Source organism: Sesamum indicum, linkage group LG2 (assembly GCF_000512975.1).
Source record: "Sesamum indicum cultivar Zhongzhi No. 13 linkage group LG2, S_indicum_v1.0, whole genome shotgun sequence".
Taxonomy (NCBI): Eukaryota; Viridiplantae; Streptophyta; class Magnoliopsida; order Lamiales; family Pedaliaceae; genus Sesamum; species Sesamum indicum.
Window position 1 is genome coordinate 12,907,842 of NC_026146.1, and position 21,549 is coordinate 12,929,390.

Genomic DNA, 21,549 nt, shown 5'->3' on the forward strand with positions numbered 1-21,549 from the left:
GAGCGTCACTTAATAAAGTGTTCCAATAGAGTTTCAATATTTACCTTTCCAAGTTTGGATCGATATTTGGAACGAAAATTTGTAATAGTTTTTTTGGAACACTTTTAATAACAATTTTGCAGTGCCAAAAAAATAACACAAAAATTAGAATCATAACGTCATCGACCTCCTCCCGTTCCTTTTGAGTGCCAATAACCGTTCTACATGGCACAGGCTTTGGAACAGTCCGGGAATCCATGTCAAATCCCTTTTTTTTTTTTTTTTTATAATGGTAGTTGTCTAATTCAAAATGAGAACCAACTCCCAATTTCGTACCGTATACTTAGACAGAGAAAAAGCTGATGAAAGGACCATACCTGTATGGTACACGTAGACTAAATATCCATGACAGATTCACTTAGTTTCTAATGTCATGAACCATTACTAGACCACCACCCATAATAATGGATGCTTAGGAATGATGGTTAATCAAAAATGATTAATTAAATTAGAATCAACTAATCAATTATGTTTGGCAGAAGTCCAAGTCTAACTAAGAGTGAACCTAAAGAGTCATACACCTAAAGAGTCATACACAAATCACTACAAAAATAGTAGAATTAATTTAAAATTAATTCTACAAGAAACAAATTAATTTAAATAGTTTAAATTAATTTATGGAGAATATAAATGATTAGATCATTTAAAAAGAGTACATTTAATGGATTACCCAAATTTAATTAATTGAATTAATTAAGTTTAGTTAAATTGGTTAGATTAATTTAATTGGGATTCATCTAGTTAATTGGATTAACTAAATGATGAGTTGGGCTTTAGTTTATTGGATAAAAATACACTGATAGGCTTTTGTTGGATTTTAAATTAGTTGGATTAATTTAAAATGGCTCTTGGACTTTTAGTGGGTTTAAATTAATTTAATGGTTGAATTTATTCTTGAATTAACTTGATTAATAAAAGTTAAAGAATCATTTAATTCTAATGTTGAATTAAAGGGTGTAGAAAATGAGAAGGGTGGAAAAGAGAGAAATTTCCCTTTCTTTGCACTAATTTCCTTTGACATTTGTTTTTTTAACTTAGATATAGTTATATTTTCTCCCAAAAGTGGTTTTTAATTGAAAAGCGGGCTAATTTTTCCTCTAGACTAAAATATTTAATGGCCACCTGCTGGTATATGACCTATGCTATTAAATTATATACGGAAAAATGGATAAAGATCAAAGTGTAATATTTTTAAGGAACTAAAAGTGCTAATCCCATAACAAGCAAAATAAGACTCTAGTCTAGCAGTCTAAACAAGCATGAACTATTGGAGTTGGAGGGGTTCTGATGATGCTTAGTGCATCAATTTCTTAATGCCCAATATGCAACCATGCCCATGTGGCCAAGAAGCCCCAGCTTATTAGCGAAAAAACCAAGAGGTTAAGATGCTTAAAGTCCAAAGACCAGAGTCCTCAACTAAGCTGAGGCTACTGGTGGCCAAAGACTGGATTAGATCACCTGTAGGCCATTGATAGAACAACCTACAAAGCGGATACTTCAACACCACGCTTACACATTAGACAAACATATCAACATATAACGTATCAGCAGGCAAGTAGCTAGAGGGACTTGTAGGAATTTTAGAATAATAGTTCAACTAGCTGGAAAAACTAACCGATTCCTCTTAATTAAGCACTCACAACCTGCTGATGTGGCAACACTTCCTAATCAAGTGGAACTGGCTGAAGTGGCATGCACCTGGACCAATCCACTGCCATGATGGTAACCTTACCCTGTAATCATGGCATGCCTGAATCCTATTGAACCAACTTTTAAATTTTTCTCAGCCTTCTCCTATAAATAAGAGACCATATGGGACAAGGAATTTTGCACACTTTTGAGTTCTCTCTACATATACTCTGCAATTTTTCACTCGTTTGCTAATTTTAGGCATATTTGGTCTAGTTTTTCTTAATTCATAGATGGAACTGTTACTAATTTAAGTATCAGAAAGTGCTAATATATATACTTTTCGCAAAACAACAATACATAAATATAATTAATACGGGTACTAGATAAAGAAAAGAAAAAAAAATCAAAGAAAGAAAGAGAGATTGTTTTTATTGGAAATTAATAAAAGAAATACTTTCTTATGCTTTAAATAATAGAGGAGGCAAAACCTAAAATGAAAACTGAAGAAAACCTCAAAGAGGACCTTATAGTAAATATTTGTAGAGAAACTACAGGACCTAAGTTCCAAAGAGAGAAATTTTAGGGACAAAATCGAAAAGTTGATTAATGCGTAAGTCAGTCTTATTCTTCTACACTGGAAAAAGATGGGGTAGACAAAATCAGGAGGTCTTATCACCCGTATTATTGAGATGTAATGATTAGGTAATTATATAGATATTAGGGTCTGGAAAATTGTGTACAATCTTATGCATTAATCACCTACCCAAATTTTTTGTTGAATTTATAGGAATCCTGAATAGTTTGGCACAAATATTGGGATGCCCAACGAAAATTTTAGTCCGGATCCGACTCAAAATCTTATTTGAATCAATCATATAACAAATGTAATATATTTGTCATGTAATTAATATAAAATTAAAAAAAATGACCAATCACATAATAAGCATGATATACTTACTTTATAATTTATTTGATTCGGTCAAATTTAATCCAAACAAGAAATTTTTTTAGGATGAGATGTCGAGAAGGTAAGGAAAATTTATAGATGTAGAAAATAAAATCTAATGGATCATTTATTAGTATTGAATTAATGTGGATTGGTAGTAAAGAAAATCAAGTTTCTATATAATATAATGAGCAACAGATGGAGCATCCATTCTCCGTAAAATGAATTGGTTAGCGAAAGAGTATTTGTCAGAAAGGGTAAGTATGAGTTGTTAAGGGACAAATGCACACGTTAAAAGTTTACACTAAAATTCCCTTTTCTTCTCCCAAAGTATACAGGAAATAGGAAAGAGTGAATAAAAATCAAGTCTCAAACTTGTTTCATAACTTTTCCTTTCCTATCTCTTTTTCCTCCCTTTCTCAGCCTACCCCCACGTCCACAAAAGCTTCTCACCCCCCAACCCCCTCCCAACCCCACCACCCCCCTCCCATCACTCAAGTAGCTCTTCAAGTATCACTTTCTCACATATACTTCACATCAAAGAAACAACATTCACTTCAATCTTCATTCCTCACACTTCTATCCCTCATAAACTCAAATCTTTGCAACCACTCCTCTGAATTCTTCATCAAAACCCCATCTGAAAGAGAAGAAAGCCCATAAATTCTGTCTCTCTCCTGAAACTACAGCATTCAATTTCAGCCGTAGTCCCCAGCATAATCCAATCCTTCTCCTAATCTTCTTACAACCCTAGAAAACAAGAAACGGTAAGAACACAGACACTTAGAGAAGACTTGAAAGGGAAGAGGAGAGAGCTAATTAAAGGGGAGACATATAGAGTTTAAGTTTGCGTACATGGAGCTATTTCCAGCCCAACCTGACCTTTCCCTTCAAATCAGCCCACCAAACAGCAAACCCTCATCAAGCTGGAGAAGTAGTCATGAAGATGAAATGGATTTGGGGTTCTGGAAGAGAGCTCTTGACTCAAGAAACTCCTTCTCTTCAATGGCGAAGCCCCTGAACTTTCCTAATCCCACAAGGGTTTCAGACCCCATTAACAGTAGCGTTAGTGTTAGCTCCTCCACTCATTTTCACCACCTCCTCCACGGCGCCTCCGCCGCTCGTTTCCTCCATTCTTTCCAGCAAACCCACCAGCCGCCCCACCTTCTCCATCAAAGTCTCCCCGAAGAAGTCAATTTCTTGAGGCCTATCAGAGGAATTCCAGTGTACCAAAACACTCCATCTTTTCCATTTGCTGCTCATTTAGATGCATCAGTGCAATCTTCTTCTGCAGCAGCTAACCATATAAATACTTCTTCCTCCGCACCTACTTACCAGTCTCAAGGGCTAATGCGATCGAGGTTTCTGTCAAGGTTTCCGGGTAAACGGAGCATGAGGGCTCCCCGGATGCGGTGGACGACGACACTCCATGCTCGTTTCGTTCATGCTGTGGAGCTCTTGGGCGGCCACGAGAGTAGGCTCCATATTTCTTTAACTCTCACCTATAATTTCTGCTTTTTTCCGGCTAACATATACCAAAAATCAAGTACTAACATATCTTTATCAGTTCAATTACCTCTACCATATTCGTATCTATATACTATAAATTGATGCGGGGCAGTATGTTTAACTCATTGTTGTGCATCTGTATTATGCAGGAGCTACACCCAAGTCAGTTCTTGAGCTTATGGATGTGAAAGATCTTACCTTAGCACATGTTAAATCCCACTTACAGGTATATATATTATGAATTAAGCTGATCTTTTCTCTCTACTCTTTTTTTTTTTTTTTTTGTTGGTATTTTGTTTTCTTTTTCCAGCAGCTGGAAAGGGTTCTTCTTGGTAAAAGTTTTCGTCGGCTTTTCAGGGGAAAAAGAAAAAGAGAGAGAGAAAGAGAGAGAGAGAGAGAGAGGTTAAATTATCGTACTTTTGTTTGTGAAATTTAGAATTTTGATCATATCAAGAAACAAAAAATTGAAATTTTGACAATTTAGAAGTGGCATTAAAAAGGAAGAAACTCAGAAGGTGTTGATAGACCGCAATTTCAAATTCCAATGCTTAATTTCTTTCTCAACCTGCAGACGGGCTGTGCCTCTCAGATCCTCAGCCTGTTTTTTCCTACTAGATCTGATGCCTCTGCTACCTATCAACCAGCTTTTTTGCCTGGAAGAGCGAACCATCCATGTACAAGAAAAAGATAAATGCGCGTAGAGGAGAGAGAGAGAGAGAGAGAGAGATTAGGCAGAGCACAAAGAATTGAAAACAGTTCAGGACAAGTTTACACACAAACACATTAGTAGTTTCAGCAAGATTTGTTTTTATTTTTTATTTTCCTAAATATATATATAGAGAGAGAAAAAAAAATAATAATTACCATCTTAACTGAAGAAGTGGCTAGAAACAAGAGAAAGTACAAAACACTATCATGACACAATGATATACACATGTCTTTGGAGTGAGAAATCCATTTCCAATTAACCTCGAAAAAGTAGACATGTATCTTATTACATGCACGTATTTACGTACATACATGTCTCATATATAACCAAAAAGTTGTCTAGCATTTATTTCAAAATCTACGTTACCTCTATGAAAAATATTTACCCTCGCTTTTTCTTTCATTATTTTGAATTAAAAGCAGCATGTCTAAGTAGCAAAATGTAGCCCATATTACCAAAATACTTTACCCAAAAAATAAACAAATATAAAAAATACGAGTATTATTTCGAGTTGTTTGGTAATATATATGTCTTTTTATGTGTGCAAATTCTACACATAATTTTTTTATTTTTATAAATTGGTGATAGTAAAATTCGATTTCAAAACTTCCTTTTTTCTAGACTAAAGGTATAAGCGAACAGAGAGAAGAATTATTTAATACTGATTATATATCTTAACACAATATATATTCTGAAATAGATGCGATGGGTTTTATGGTTTTGCAGATGTATCGAACGGTGAAATCAACTGATAGAGCTGCAGCGAGTTCAGGTTTGGTATATATATATATACTTAACTACTTTGTTGCGCAATTCAAGTTCAAACTTCCAGCAATTATATCCTTATTATTTTCGCAATGTTTAGGACAATCTGACGCGTTCGAAAATGGGTCGTCGGGGGATACATCCGACGATTTCCTCTTTGACATTCAGAACTCACACAAGTCTGAAGTACCATCCCAACATGGAGCACAAATTAATATGGACAATGCGAAGGAGTATCATGCTCTATGGAGCAATTCCTCAAGGTACACTATCATGCTCTATTGTGCATCTTTCTTTACTGGTATACATACACATATATAGAGAGAGGGAAAATTAAAATTTTAGTCTTCATTTTGTACTGTAATTACAAAAAATTTCACACATTGAGGTAAAATGATCGGGAAAGTGCACATGATCAGTTTAGCAAATTCCAGTCTTTTTGTCCTCAATGTGCGAAATTCTTAAAGTCATCCGATGAAATTATCAAAATATTATTAAATTGTCACCACCTATACTTACAGGCCCGTACTTATAGTTTTCATGGAAGTTTTGTTTTCTTCTCTTGCCTGGTTTTTAAGGTTTCACAGAGTATATGTAGATGAAAAAGTACAATTTTGATCATAATAAAACTTACCACCCTTATAATGCTAAGACAAAATGGCACTGTCCTAATGCGATACATATCTTTGTATAAGCACGCTTTTTATGCATTTCTATAGGTCCTAGCTAGGCAAACAGTAGTCGCATTTCTTGACAATATCTAATTACAAAAACGACGACGTGGTAGTAATAGGGCCACAGGTTGGTGCATTAACAGGCGTGTATAGTTATAAATTGTGGTGGGTGGGAGAATTTAAGGAAAGAGAAGCCATCACCTTTACACTCTGCAATGCCTTAACTTTGAATTCTAAAAGCTTTCAATAATTTAACCGAATTAATTTATTAAAGTGGCTGAGGGAAATAAATTTGGCCTCCTCAACCATATATACACATATATATATATATATATATATATTAGCAGTAAAGAATAAATAATAAATAAAGATGATGCAAAGAAGAGGTATTAATATTACTGCTTTTGTCCCTGCCTTTTGAAGGCCATGTTTGGCACAGCAGCTCCATCATGCCTAAATAATTAGAAAAAGAATAGGACAAATTTTTCATGAAACTAATGTAAAAATCACCTATATTATATATGGGCATATCTTTCTTCCTTGGATTTTGGGCACAGATGAGGGCATTAGAATGGGGCCCAGTAAAGAAACTTTCTCTCAGAGCTTGATTCACAGGGACAATTCCAGTATAATACACATATTATGTAATTAATATATAATTTATGATGAGTGACTAATATAAAAATTATACTTTTGGTCATGTAATTACAGAGGTGGAAACTTAATTATCCTATTGAAATTGAATTTAGCAATATAAGTTTGGCCAGGATTTGGCTTGTGCTCCTCACGTGAGCCGACCAAACTACAAATTTTAGCAAATTTTGTCATTGTATCGATTCTTTTATACTGCAAGGACGTCGGTTCTAATGGAATTAAAGCTTTATTTTTTCATAACCAATTATATGACAAATGTATCGCACTTACTACGTGATTATTGGATTCGATCAAACTTGATTTGAATAAGAATTTTTCAACTGACAGCGTAATGGACCCAAAAGAAGAAACTTTTGGACTAAATTGAGACCCTTTTTGAAGGCAACTTTAAAATTTAATTTAGGGTTATAATAATAATAATTTAAAAAGGGTAGGTGTCACATGAGTGGGTTTCACTTTATTTTGTACAATAAAGTGAAAAAGAGAAGTATAATTAATAAGACAGTAAAAAGATGGGTTTCTTTGCAAATTATAATTGCTTTAATTTTCTTTCTTGTGCATGTATGATTAATTTCCACTGATTGAGACATTCTCTTGTAGCATGGAGGCTTGGTTGCATAGCAGCCCCAACGACTGCCAAGGAAACACAAAATCTCTTCAGGTATATATATTCATACACTTTTGAAAAATCTGTGCGCTACGGTGTTGCTTTGCGTGTGTCTGTGTATGTGCATGGGAGTGTTAAATGTTGTGAGAATAAAGTAAAATGAGAAGCTTTTCTGAGTAAAGCTGGAGGGCCATTTATTATCTATACTAAGCTATCCGACACCATTCAGTGTGTGTGCATAATTTAAGTTTTTTGTTACGCGTATTTAATTGTGCAAGAAAATAAAATGAATATTTGATACTTTTATTAATTTTATAAATTTTTAATGTGGGTCGATAGAATATTTTCATACACAAATTTAGGGAAATGGTCATTATATTTTTGTCTAAAATTAGGAGGATATTTTGATCGATATATATTTTATCTATCAAAAGTGGTTATTCTGATCCCTTGCACTTAATAACCAGTACTACATATGGTAAATTACAAGGGGTTTTTTGAGATTTGTCTTAATTACAAATACTCCATCGTTGTTTAAAAAATTATGAATACTCCCTCAAATTACAAATAGCATCCTACAATGAGCTGTCATAATATGGTATTTGTTAGAGTATTTTTAATTTCAGGAGAGTATTTGTAATTTTTCAAATAACGATGAGTATTTATAATTACGATAAATTTTTAAATAATTTATTATATATATATATATATATCTAAAGAGAAAGTGAAGTAAAAGCAAGAAAAGGTATCCATAGGAAATGGAAAATTTTCTTTTAGTAGCTTTTGGCAATGGATGAAACATAAGTGCTATGCTTTGTTCACCTCGTACTTTGTCCGTTGATGACCACTGATTATTTCTAGTGACGAAGCAAAAGTGTTTGCTAAGTTGATTTAAAATATTTTTATAAATTCGTATAAAATTTTCGAGCTAATTACAAGATGTGAGATATATATATCTTATTTTTTAAATTAATTTTTGAAGTCTTTTGATCAAGTTATGATACTTAATTAAGTATATAAGGTGTAAATAACGATAATTTTGTAATTAATGGAGTTAATATTGAAAAACATTATTAAAAATTTTAAAGTAATTACTTAGGAGCGTCATCATACCTTTTTAGTTTATAAAATTTCACATTTTATGTTGGATTTTGTAAATGTATTTGCTAAAAAATATCACATATTCTTACCCTGTTTAAATATATAAATATTTTACAAAATGTTACAATTTCTTTTATATAAGCTCATGAAAAGTATTATTACAACTGAATTTAATAAGAGAAAAACACATGTAATTATGTTTCAAGTCATGTTTGGCTATTGAATTTTAAGGACACTAACTGCTGCATCTTGGGTAAATTGGAATTTTCGTGCTTTAAATATAAGGGGTGACATTTTTTATTCGACAATAAAGGATAATAAATTTAAAAAATGGGATATTGAGGATATTTGTCGCCCAAAATGCCAAATTTGTAATCATCATGTGACACACATCTGATATTTTCAGTGAAATTTGTAGTTTTTCGTGACGAATTTACTCGATGTGTTATTTTTTTTTAAGTTATTATTCTTTATGATCATAATAAAGTTTAAATGGATCAAAAGTGTCACTCTTATACTTCCATGGTGAAAATTATAATTTTTTGAGAATTACAATTTTAGCCTTTTAACTTAATGGATTAACATTTTTTGTCTTATAGGAATTGATTTTGCAATTTAGTCCTATAATTTTAAAATTCTAATAATTTTATTCATTTTTCTGTCAAATTAATTAAAAAATTACATATGACTTGACACGACCCATTTTAAATTGGGGATTCGGTGAAAAATAATTAAAATTATCAAAATTTTAAAATTATAAGAACTAAATTACATAAATTAATTTGTATAGGAAAATAATATCACCCTTTAAATTTGAGAACTAAAATTTTATATTTTCTTATGCTGCAACTTGGTCCAAAACATTATGGTACAGTCCCTCAATGCTTTATTTTCAGTACTTTTCCTTAATTTATTTTTCTATTTTGACCAAAGCCCAATGCCCTAAAGCAGCATTAGTACTAACCATGTAATTTACAAATGACCTATCCAAATTTCTCAAAATGATTTTAATTTCTCTAAATGTTGTATATAGTTGGAAAATGAAAAATAATAGCATGTTTTTTGGTGCTGTTTTGAAATATTAATATCAAAAAGTTTATTTAATATATTAAATTTTTAAATGAAATAATTAATTAAGATGATATTAGCCAGAGTCAAATTAAATAAGAGATTTTGAGTTTCAATCTCATTGTTAAAGAAAGATTTCACGTGCAAGATTTGTACGTGCAATAAAAGATAAAAAGTTTCACGTGACGGACATATTAAAATATTACTTTTAAATGAGTCTTTATTTCAATAATCTAATCCTTTGAATTACAGACATATATACATACATTCATACTTATGTACCTAGGCCTGGTTGTGTACATGCATGCAGAAGGACATGGAACCGAAATGCCTGAGTTCAGATGTGAGCTCATCCAGCATATCAGAGACAAGCCCTAAGAAGCCTAATTTGGAGTTCACTCTGGGGAGGCCACAGTGAGAATCTTTGTTCACTCGGCAGCACTACAGATTTTGAATCATTATATGCCTGACAGGGAGCTGGTGAAGAGAATCAGGTGCCCATTGGGAGAACCAGAGGGAAAAGGAAAGGGTGAGGAAAAGGAGAAAACAAAGGAAAAAAGAAAGAGAGGTAAAGAAAGACAGGGAGACAAGAAAGACAGAAAGCATACAAAAAGGGTGTAGTTGTGCTTGCTGTCAAAGTTATGAGATTCTAATCAACTTACTTATGATATCTTTTCCTAAGTAAATATTAAACAAAAAAACAAAAAGTTAACTGATTTTGTATTATTGCTATAATGCATGATCAGTGCTATTACTATTACACCTCTTCGTATATATTGTTGTTTCCTTTTCTTTTCATAGTTTACTATTGTTATTGCTGTCGGCGTTTGTTTATTTAGGTTTTGGTTAGGTCCGTCTATGTCTGGGCGGAGGGTATCACGTCGACCCTTGATTTATTAAAACTTATGGAAAGAAGGGTTGTTTACAATATGAAAAAATGTAAAGAATATGAAAGGTGTAACTTCATTTAAACCGAAACAATGGCAATTGTGGTCACTAGTTGCCAGAAAATCAGCTGCAGCATTCCCTTCTCCAAAGACAGAGGCATCTTCACCTCCAAACCCATATCCGTGCATTAGCTACCCGAACGGTAGCGCAGCGATTTCCAGTCCCCTGTTCGCCGTTTATGCATGAGACAGTATCGCTTTAGTACATCCAAGTTCAATCCATAGACGTCTGATGCCGTTTCATGAACAAGTCCCAAACTTCTCGCGATAACAGCTAATTCGGCAAACGCAATTTGTATCTCCACTTGGAAAGCCACAATCACCTTACTTTCACTATATCTAATCAATTCTCCTGTTCCAGCTAAGGCCACAGCCATTTGTGTTCAGTTTTAACCAACCAAGAGGTGGTAGGTACCTACCATCTAACAAGCCCAGGCAGTATCCACGATAATATTGGTGGATATTGTTCCACATTGATCGCGGCGTATCGAGATATTTTCGAGCGATACGAAGTAAATGTGTTATACAATACTTTAAAAATTCTCAAAAAATTAGTAAAATCATATAAAACGATTAAGCATCACAAATTATTATAAAATTTACAAACCAAAAGTTTTTTAATATCAAATATCGATAAAATAATTATAGAAATACTTAAGACATACGTGCATATAGTCGAAAGAAAGTGGATCACCATCAACATCATCAACATTCCTCCTATAATATTTTTATTTCAATTAAAATTAATTTTGATAGAGTTTTTAATGAATAATTTGATATATTTAACAAAATATATTGAATGTTATGATATTTGAGAAGAAAAATTTAATTAAAAAAATGAGAAAAATAAAGTAGTGATAGAATTACAGTGTCATTATATCCCTCCAGCTGAATGCTCTAAGCAATTATCTTATCATCACTTCTTTAGTTTCTTGCTCTCCCAACGATACTTTGATAACTTCATTTTTTACATATTCATATCGATAACATCAGATATTATCAACGATATTATCATATTCAAACGATACTATCATTGTATCGGGGATAATATCGGATATTATCGATAATATCAAATCATCTTTGATAATAGGCTTAAAGGCAATTTTCGTCACCTAACTTCATGTCATTCTCATTTTAGTCCCCTAAGTTAATAGGGTTCCATTTTGGTCCCATAAAATTGAAAAAATCTCAATTTTTGTACAAATTTGATCGTAAAGTTGAGTCACTCGTCGGAAAAAGTCACATGCCAGGCATATGAATTTTTAAATTGAGGCTTGCATTGTGATTGGCTGGAAAAGATGATGTGGTGAAAACATAGCCTGAAATTAGGGAACTAAAATGAGAATGGCCTGAAGTTAGGGAATGAAAATTGCCTTTAAACCTTTTAGGATGGGCAATCACAATGCAAGCCCCAATTTAACAAGTCACATGCCTGGTATGTGACTTTTTCTGGCGAGTGACTCAACTTTTCGATCAAATTTGTATTAAATTTCAGATTTTTTCAATTTTACGGGACCAAAATAAAATCCTAATAATTTAGGGACTAAACGAGAATGGCCTGAAATTAAAGAACGAAAATTACCTTTAATCCTTAATAATATGGGATGTTTGGGAATATCAAATAGACCGATATTATTAAATATCAACTGATACTTTGAACCATGCACGGCTAGCGAGCCAACGTTGTTGAGCCTCACCAAATATGGATGCCTATTCGAACAGTAGCTGCTATGCATAAATTCGGCACATAGACAGTCTGTCTTCCTGAACCCCCATCATAGTGTTACTGAAAAAAGGGATATAATATCCACCAGTCAACACATCCATAAACCTCATTCCTCCACGGGATAGCACAACTTACGCAGGATGTCCAATAAAGGCATTTATTATATTCATACCACTACAAAACGAATACGGGATTTGGAGTCGATTCAGGACTGTTTTTCTTTTTTTTTTTTAATGAGAAATTAATAATTGAGCATTGTTGGGCTAGATTTTGGAACGGTCATGGAACGGAAGTCCTTCCATTGTAATAGACGATGTTTCTAATTATTTGAAACGACTTGGTGATGACCGTTCCTAATTAGTAGTGAAATTTGTCCTACTTGTTCATCTACCATTTCTAAATACGTCTGACTATCTAAAAATGTAAATTCTTTTTTTGAAAAACTTTTTTTCTATTCGGTACTGTTTTTTTTTTTTTTACATATTTTGGAATGGTTATTGTAATATAAAGTACATAAATTTGAATTTAAGAAAGTCGCATGTTTCCACTCCTTTAAAAAATAACTGTATGTCCGAGTGATATATATATATATATATATATATACATTTGAATAGGCATTGGAGCATAATTTGAACATTCCTTTGAAATATACTTTGAAACGATTGTGTCATTTATTTGAAATATATGTTTGGAATACATATTTGAAACGATTATAGGATTTGTTTTGGATCTGTGGCTATGGTATTTAGTCGTTATATTAGGAATGGCATTTTTTCTTAAATTTTGTAAATCGGGCATTAGAATAAAATTTAAAACTTTAATTGGACTAGACTACAGAACAACAGTGCCCTTTGCCTGGAATACAAGTTTGGAATGATTTTAGGATTTATTTTGTGATGGTTCCTTTGATATTTAGTAATTAAATTTAAAACGGCATTTATTTTGTCTGAACACATTCACTCACCATTCTAAAGCCCAGTCCTAAATTATAAATAAATTAAAAAAATATTTTTTTTTCTAATTTTGAATTAATAAGATTATAATTACAATTAATTAGTAAAATTATTTATCTTTTTTCAATTTGATTAATTAAATTAATATTGAATAATTGAATGCAATGACATTGAAACATGGATAATTACGAAAAAAATTAATATAAAAATTGAACATTTACAAATATAAAAAAGAAAACCTAATCTGCATCCCGCCCCCCTTATCATCAGCATGATCCATGTCATCATAGTCTGGGGCACGGGGGTCTATAAGAGGCTGTGATGGGCCGTTACTCGAGGCATTGGGTGGTAACGAATCAACAATCGAGGCAGTAGCTTGCGACACACTACAAAAATATGGTGCGACTACTTTACAATTGTACAAGACGTACGTCTTATTTATGTGAAATTCGGAATCGTTGAGCCACCACTTGCTTGGCTAGAATGGTTGAAAATAAACTGTTGCATACAATCGTCGTTGCTCATTAGATCGTAGTTTCTACAGGGTCTGCTTCGCATATGCGGCTCAAAGTAGTGAAAAGTGAATAGCCCGATTTTTTCAACAATGTATATAACTCCAACAATTGACTCCTCGACGTCTGCTTCATTTTTCATGGAGGAATCTATTCATACGAATATTTATTAAAATACAGATGACACTAGAACCACTAGAAAAACTATAATTTTCATGTACTTACATCTCAAATGGGTATATCCACCTGTATTAAATGGGCTTTCCTACACGAGCTTTATATGACAGGTAAATAATTAGGTGCTCCATTGAGTTGAAAAATGTTGAAGAAAATATTTTCTCGAAGTTGCACAAGATGACCGCAACACTACCTTCCAATTCTTATAGCTTGCTGACATCTAGCGTGATTGAGTATAGATTCTGGAATAGAAGGCTCACTTCCTCGGTGCAGTCCACACATGCTAGGGAAACATCTCACAAAAGACAACTGGGATCAACTTTTACATAAATACGTGACAATTATAGCTCTTCATACATGCATTCTCAGCTCTTTCATGTCAACGCAATGGGCCAAGTTAAATTGTACATCGACACAAGCTCAAATCTAGATGAAGGTAGACCTATAGAGTCAAACACAAATCATTACGTGTATAGTAGAACTAATTAATGAATTAATTTAAGAAGAAGTACATTAATTTGAAGTGTTAAATTAATTCTAGAGAGTTAAATGATGTGATCATTTATCGAAGAGCACATTGAATGGAAAACCAAAGTTTTAATTAATGGGTCGGAGCCCATTCGCATTTCAAAAAGCATCTTGCTAGAAAACTATGCTTTTGGACTTACTAGACACTCAAACTTATTATTTGTAATCGATGTGTGACGCATACCTATATCATAATTCCTCCATCTCGGAATTATAACTCCTTTTTACTCAAATTATTTAAGAGGATAGTTTTGAAAAAAACAGATCATTCACAAAAAGGTAACCTTATAAAAATGAAAATTGGAATTGCAACAAACAAAGTCCATACTTCAAAAATTTGACCTAAGATATGGTGAGAAATTTAACAAAGTTACCTAAAAATTAAAATATATTAACACTATGAAAAAAGAACTTTCGTACACAAATCTCATAATTGTCGAAACATAAGTTGTCTTAATGATAAGTTGTCTTAATGATTCAACTAATGAACAACAGTATCAACGAAAGCTACTGACAATGAACAATCTATAAAGAACACAATTGTGGGATAACTTCTCAACAAACTTTTGGGTGACCCAAAACCAACTCTATCACTATTCGTTCATAAATTGCGTGGTCCATCCATCATTAAAGGACTCCTAACTCTAGCTTATATTTTTAAGTAATCAGCTCAAAACGGACTTAGATATTTTCATTATTAAATTAGCAATTTATAAATTTATTTTATTAAATATTTTTTAAAAATATTAAACGGAATCATAAGTACTATTAGAAATTCTATGAGATTTATACAAATTCCAAAATATATTAATAAAAATTCAATAAAAATAAAATAATAGTGAAATTTCACTCCCAGAAACAATGTGTCACTAATTGTGTACAGTGTCAATTTTGTGCATAATTTTTTGTTAGTAATTCTTGCAATCGCTATTTGTATAGATCAAATAATAATTACAACTATATATTAGAATCATGAAATTTATTATTGTGAAAAAAATAAAAAATTTTGTCACTAAATATAAATCATTACTACCAATACTAAAAGGAATAATTACATTTGTGCCCCATAACATATTGTCTATTTATACAAATCACTTCTACATTTATAAAAACTAAGCGTACATCCAACAGAAAGGTCAATATCATTAATTTACACAAATTTTGAAAAACTACATATATACATTTCTAAAAATATCAATACCATTACGCAAACGGACTGCTATGCGTGGTTTTGTAATCATGCAAAAAATAAGATTGTTTTATGTAAATAGAGGATAGGTGAGTCGATTTATTACTTTTTCTTTACTACTAATCTTCTTCTAAATACCCAACTGTTTGGACTAAAAATTTGAAAAGTTAAAAATGAATAGGACAGGTCCATACATAGGGAAAAGACTTGTTTATTATTGGGTGCAGCTTGAAATTTTTAAAGTTGAACTGCTTTATCAGATTTGACCCAGAAATCTACTGTACATTTTACTATTTCCATTCGATTATTATTGTTCTGTATGGCTTCTTTCAATTCTCTTGTTACGTCCAAAAAGCAAATGCATGTGGGTACGGTTGCAAAAGAAAATTAGACTGAAGCAGCAGTACTTCCAGTGGAGAGAGAGAGAGAGTCAGCAGTAGTAGGTAGCTGCTGGTGCTGGGACTGTCCCAAGAATGTCAAATTATTTAACCATCATTACGCTATCATTCACCATCGATTTTGACTGTTCATTACACGTGTCACGATCCTGATGGATTGGGAAATGGATCAGGACCGTGGGATGTGAAGGCCTGTTTGGGGACAGTGACTTATGAGTCTGGCATTTTTCTTTCTTTATTTGTCGTAATTTTTACAGTGAAATTGCTCTGGAGGCACTTTTGCATGGAGAAAGGTGAGAGTTAAGCGAGTGCAACCCCCCATGCAGGCCCACGGCTGATATCAAAATAGGGCGTTGAAAATAAAGCTTTCTTTGCGGGGTGATGGGATTTATGGTCTTTTTGCCCTTGGAGTTTTTATGAGTAGAGGACTTTGAGCCCTTCTGACAAACACTCTCTCAATAATTTTTTACCCTTTTACATTATATATTTTACTAGTTGTTGTGGTAGGATGTTCTTACATATTAGTAATAAATATTTTTTTATACTTTAAAATATATTATAAATTGAAATAACAAATACACCAATTAACTCTTTATTAGAAAGAGATTGAAATCTCTCCATTTCTTGAATTGTGATTTGAATTTATTTTGAGTATATTTGGTGGTATGAGAAAGAATTCAAACGCTAAAATTTTAAAGGTACTGTCGACACAATAAATTATTAGTATTAGTCCTTTAACTCAACAAAAACGATAGTACACACTTAATATGGTAATAATGAAAACAAATGGATGAGATGCAATTTATCCCTGTGATATAAAAAATGAATAAAAAAATTCCAAACAAATTAGTCTTGGCTATTGACAAGAGGCAAAAAAAAAAAAATCACTCATTTTATCATCACATCAATTTTTACTGTTTATTTTAGTGAGAGGTTAGGACAACTAATTCGTTTGGAATATGTAAATGTAACAATGCATAATGGAAATGAATGCGATGTAATAAAAAATGGAGAGCCCGCCTTGAATGCCGGGTAGAGAAAGACAGGACTGTCTTTCAAGGGGCAGATCAGCAGATATACAGAAGCTCTGAGTGTGTGTGAGAGAGAGAGAGAGAGAATGGTCTCAATCAGAGGCCACCCTCCTCATTCCCAAATCAATAGTACTATAAAAACGCTGTGTGTCATTTACTACTGATCATTACTATGCACAATAAGCAACCCCACACCTCTGTACTCTAGCTGCATGTTAGACAAGTACAAACATATCAAAAATAAAACTTCCTTTTCTTTTCAGACAATTCTTGCATGTATAATTTAAGTTAACATGACTAATCATTGTTTCATACATGACTCACAACTCACAACTACTTGATCAGTGTTGAGAAATCTTAAAAGAATTAAACTCGTCTTTTCATTTTCAGCGGGAGAATAACATTTTTAGTCTCATAAATTAGGTTCATGTCATTTTTAGTCCTATTTACTACGAGATTAACACTTTTAGTACCATAACTTATAAAAATTAGCATTTTTGGTCCTCATGCACTTTTTCATCTACAATTTAACGATGTAGGTAACGTGCCGAGCATGTTGCTGTTAAGTATTTTTTATTGGAGGAAAATTGGCCCCCTTTTTTTAATAGTAGCATATGAGTGCTTCATTTGATTCACTTGTTGAAAATATGATTTTTTGTGTTACTTCTACTTTGCTTCAACTTATAGAAATATGAGAAGGATTAGGATTAAATTTTTGTGAGAAAATAGAGAAATTGTTATGTTTTTTTTTCTTTTTGCCAATTTTCTCTCCACCCAAAAAATACTTAATGATCACATGCTAGGCACATGGACTATATCGTTAAATTACAGACAAAAAAGTGCATGATGATCAAAACTGCTAATTTTTGTAAGTTATGGGACTAAAAATGCTAATCTTATAATGAATGAGACCAAAAGTGAAACGAGCGTAACTTATGGGACCAAAAATGTAATTCCCCCATTTTCAGTCGTCACTGTTTTTTAGCAAAATTTCAGACACATTTTTAAAATGCAAATAGTTGTCATTTTAGACAAATTTTATATGAAATTAAAGCTGTGCGAGTTTAGTTTCAAATGGTTTAAGTTTCAAATCTATTGGAAGTTTCTGCAAAAAATTATGACTATTTTACCCAGAGCTGCCAGAAGAAGACAATTATGTTTAGAATTCAATCTTTTCATTTATTCGATATTATAGTTGATGTTTAAGCCTATAAAGAACTTGTAATATAATGTTTTCCAAGCGAATAGAAAAGCACAATTTAGAGTATAAAAATTTTAAGACATACTCTTCCTCTCTTTCTTCAAAAGTATAATTATACAATTAATTAAATCCACCATAACCTCCAATAATTTAATGGCAAATTAATAACCAAACAGTAGTCCATAAATTTCATCCTACTTCTCCATAGGAAATACCCCAAGTTTTTTTTCAGAGGAAAAGAAAAATTTAGTTTTAGATAATTAAGAGAGAGAGAGAGAGAGAGAGAGAGAATAAGGAATAATTGATTGGTTTTTGTGGGGTGGGGGGGCATTAATTTGAGTGGGGCAGGTGAGTCAGGTGTCAATCATAAAGCAATGGATTGCAAAATCATTGAATGATTTCTGGTCCCCATTATCTTTCTTTTTCCTTTTCTTTTCTTGTCAAATTCATGTGCTTGGAATTTTATATTTGTATGCTTGCGTTTTGTGCTAACAATTCTGTATGACAAGTCGCTTCCACTCACTCGTGTTTCTTTTGTTTATTTTTTCATTATGTTACAGATTCCTTTCCACCCAAAGCGTGTGCAATTTTTCGCCCTAAAAAAGAAAATAAAAACTTGTGTCGAATTCCATCTATCGGAGTTTACCAAAAGGTTCCTATGTATGTAGAGGGAGATACACTTCCCGATTCTTACAACTTCTGACATTGAAATTCAAATCTTGAATTTATAAACAAACACTTTTTTCTGCACTTTAAATCTTCCATGTGAGAGTGATTAATTCGGATATCTCACTTTTATTTTTATCTGAGAATTAGGACTTGCATTTTTTGAATGAAATGGAACCAAGTGGGAGAATGCTGTGGAATGAGTCAATTTGTCTGATTTAATGCAATTGATCCCCTTATAATATTGCAAATGAGCAAATTATCCCCCTATAAAAAGAAATAGTAGTTTATCCCTTTTCTATTCATCGAACAACAATGTATAATTCTTATTCATCCCAAAAGAATTAAGACAAAATTAATTAATAAGATAAAATATCCCTAAGAACTAAGGTCCCAATGTAGTCACCATCCCAAATGTTGTTACTATCCATCTCTGCCCCTAATGTACATATACAGGAAATGAACGAACAGTCACGAGCTATAGCTATATGAATATATAATTAAAAATTGTAATCATAATTGCTGAAAATAAAGTTGCAAATTCTAGTGGAAGCAATATAAGTTAGAATGCAGAATGCCATAGCTTCAAATTGGAAGTATTTGTTTGGATTATATTGTTATTGTGTAAAGTTGTTGTTATGTGCTTATCTGTGGTTACGTCATAAGAAAGATGAATGAAAGATTGTGTGATATTATATTTGATTGTTGAATAGTATTCAAAATGGTTAAGTTATTGATGGAGATATTAATTGTCGAATAGGGATGAATGATGAAGTTATTGATTGGGATATTGTAAATTGAGATAAAAAGATGGTTTATCTAACTAAGGGGCATATTTCAATTGCTTACGTGATATGAATGATGACAAACTGCGTGTTATCAATCAATCAATGGAGATGTGTGATGTGTGGTATGGTTGATGATGTGATATATCATACGAGTTATGTGCTGTGTGATACAATTGATGGAGGATATCATACGAACTACATGTTGTGTGATATTGGGAGAGAAAAAAAAAGAGACATTGCACTAGAAATGATGATAGCCAACAAAGACCATCGAATGATGCACTCCAACTTAGTTAAGAAAGGCCGTAAGAAAATAAACAATAACCACGAGTGTATTACATTGTGTATCCATCTATAATTGTAGTTATAGGTTACTTCATGAATTATGGTGATAGCTGACTTAAGAAGCCACAATAGCCTTGAATGGGGCGGTTGTATCCTGATTTTAGCTGAAGTGGCTACATAAATACGTGGTTGCCAAAAGCCTCATTCAAGTAAAGTCAAAATTTGCATGGGGGTTGCTACGTTCCAAGATAGGATCCACTGCCATCATAAGATGATGATGATTTCATATGTTCTCTAAGTTGTGTAAATTACTAGTAGTCTGTGACCACAACTGTCGATCAAATTATTTCCTATTGATTAAAGAGACATAAAAGTAGAGTAGACACATGGATTTCGAAGTCGAATATGAGAACAGATTACCAATTCCATGCCGTATGGTATCCGTAGGTTACAGGATCATGCAAGTTTCACTGGTTCTCAAGTGTCATGGGTCGTAGCTAGACAAACACCCATGGTAAAGGAAACTCCTTGGTTAAGGAACTAATTAGGAGTGACTAATTAAATATAATTTGATTAATCTAATACAAATGAGTTGCTAATTAGTCTAGTTGAAGACAAATCTAAAAGTCACATGCAAATCATTAATTAAAGTTAGTAAATTAATTATAGCAAGAGAAAGATTAATTCAAAAAGAGCTTAAATAAATCATTAAAATAAATTATTTATTTTGATTAAGATCCTATATGATAGGAAGCCTATTTTATTAATTAATTAGATCAATTAATTTTGAGTTAGGCTTAAATTATTTAGGTTAAATGGTAAGGTCCATATACTATTTAGATTAATATTTGGGTTTGAAGTTTAACTAATTAGAGGAATTAAATCAAACTTATAGTAATTGGACCAAGCCCAAGCCCATACACCTAGTTGGAGTAGTTTTCGAAACTCCCCCAACTTATAAGGAAGTGGCCGAAAATTAGAGAGTCAGGCTTTATTCTCTCAAAGTTTGGTTTCCTCAAAAAATCTTTAGAACTATCTTCCTCTATCTATAGTCGGTCTAACCCTTTTCTCACCTCTAAAAGTTGTACAAAATTTGAAGGAACTCCGTTAGTGTGCTGTGGGCTTGATCAAGTACTTCTGCTTGGAACTCAATTTGGTGCGTAGTTTGTGGGTACACTACCTACACACATAAACATTCATTACACAAAAAATAAAGTATACTAAGCTTTTATTGGATAATTATGAGCCCAATCTTATGCAATCCACCGAGATTATGGTGGATCATTGGTCAATCAAAAGTGTTTAAAATGGTAACAGGCCCATATTATTACGTTTGGTATCTATGGGCCTTTTGAGTCCTTCACTTTAGACTTTTATTCTTGCTTCATCTTCATAGGTCGTCGTGGGGGGAAAAGATTTTCAGAAAAATGGGGGCGGGGAGGGG

The 21,549-nt window shown here is 32.6% G+C and overlaps 1 protein-coding gene across 2 annotated transcripts; it reads left to right on the forward strand.

The window, feature by feature from the left end:
* LOC105156014 (probable transcription factor KAN2) lies at positions 3,101-10,496 on the forward strand. Of its 2 annotated transcripts, none has more exons than XM_011072029.2 (6): positions 3,101-4,091; positions 4,276-4,352; positions 5,562-5,607; positions 5,701-5,863; positions 7,529-7,589; positions 9,991-10,496. In XM_011072029.2, exons 1-6 carry the CDS (start codon positions 3,473-3,475, stop codon positions 10,120-10,122), a joined length of 1,098 nt encoding a protein of 365 aa, XP_011070331.1. In that variant the 5' UTR covers positions 3,101-3,472; the 3' UTR covers positions 10,123-10,496. The 2 variants fall into 2 exon arrangements, with proteins under 2 accessions (XP_011070331.1, XP_011070332.1); XM_011072030.2 differs by having other exon boundaries at positions 3,103-4,091; positions 10,015-10,496.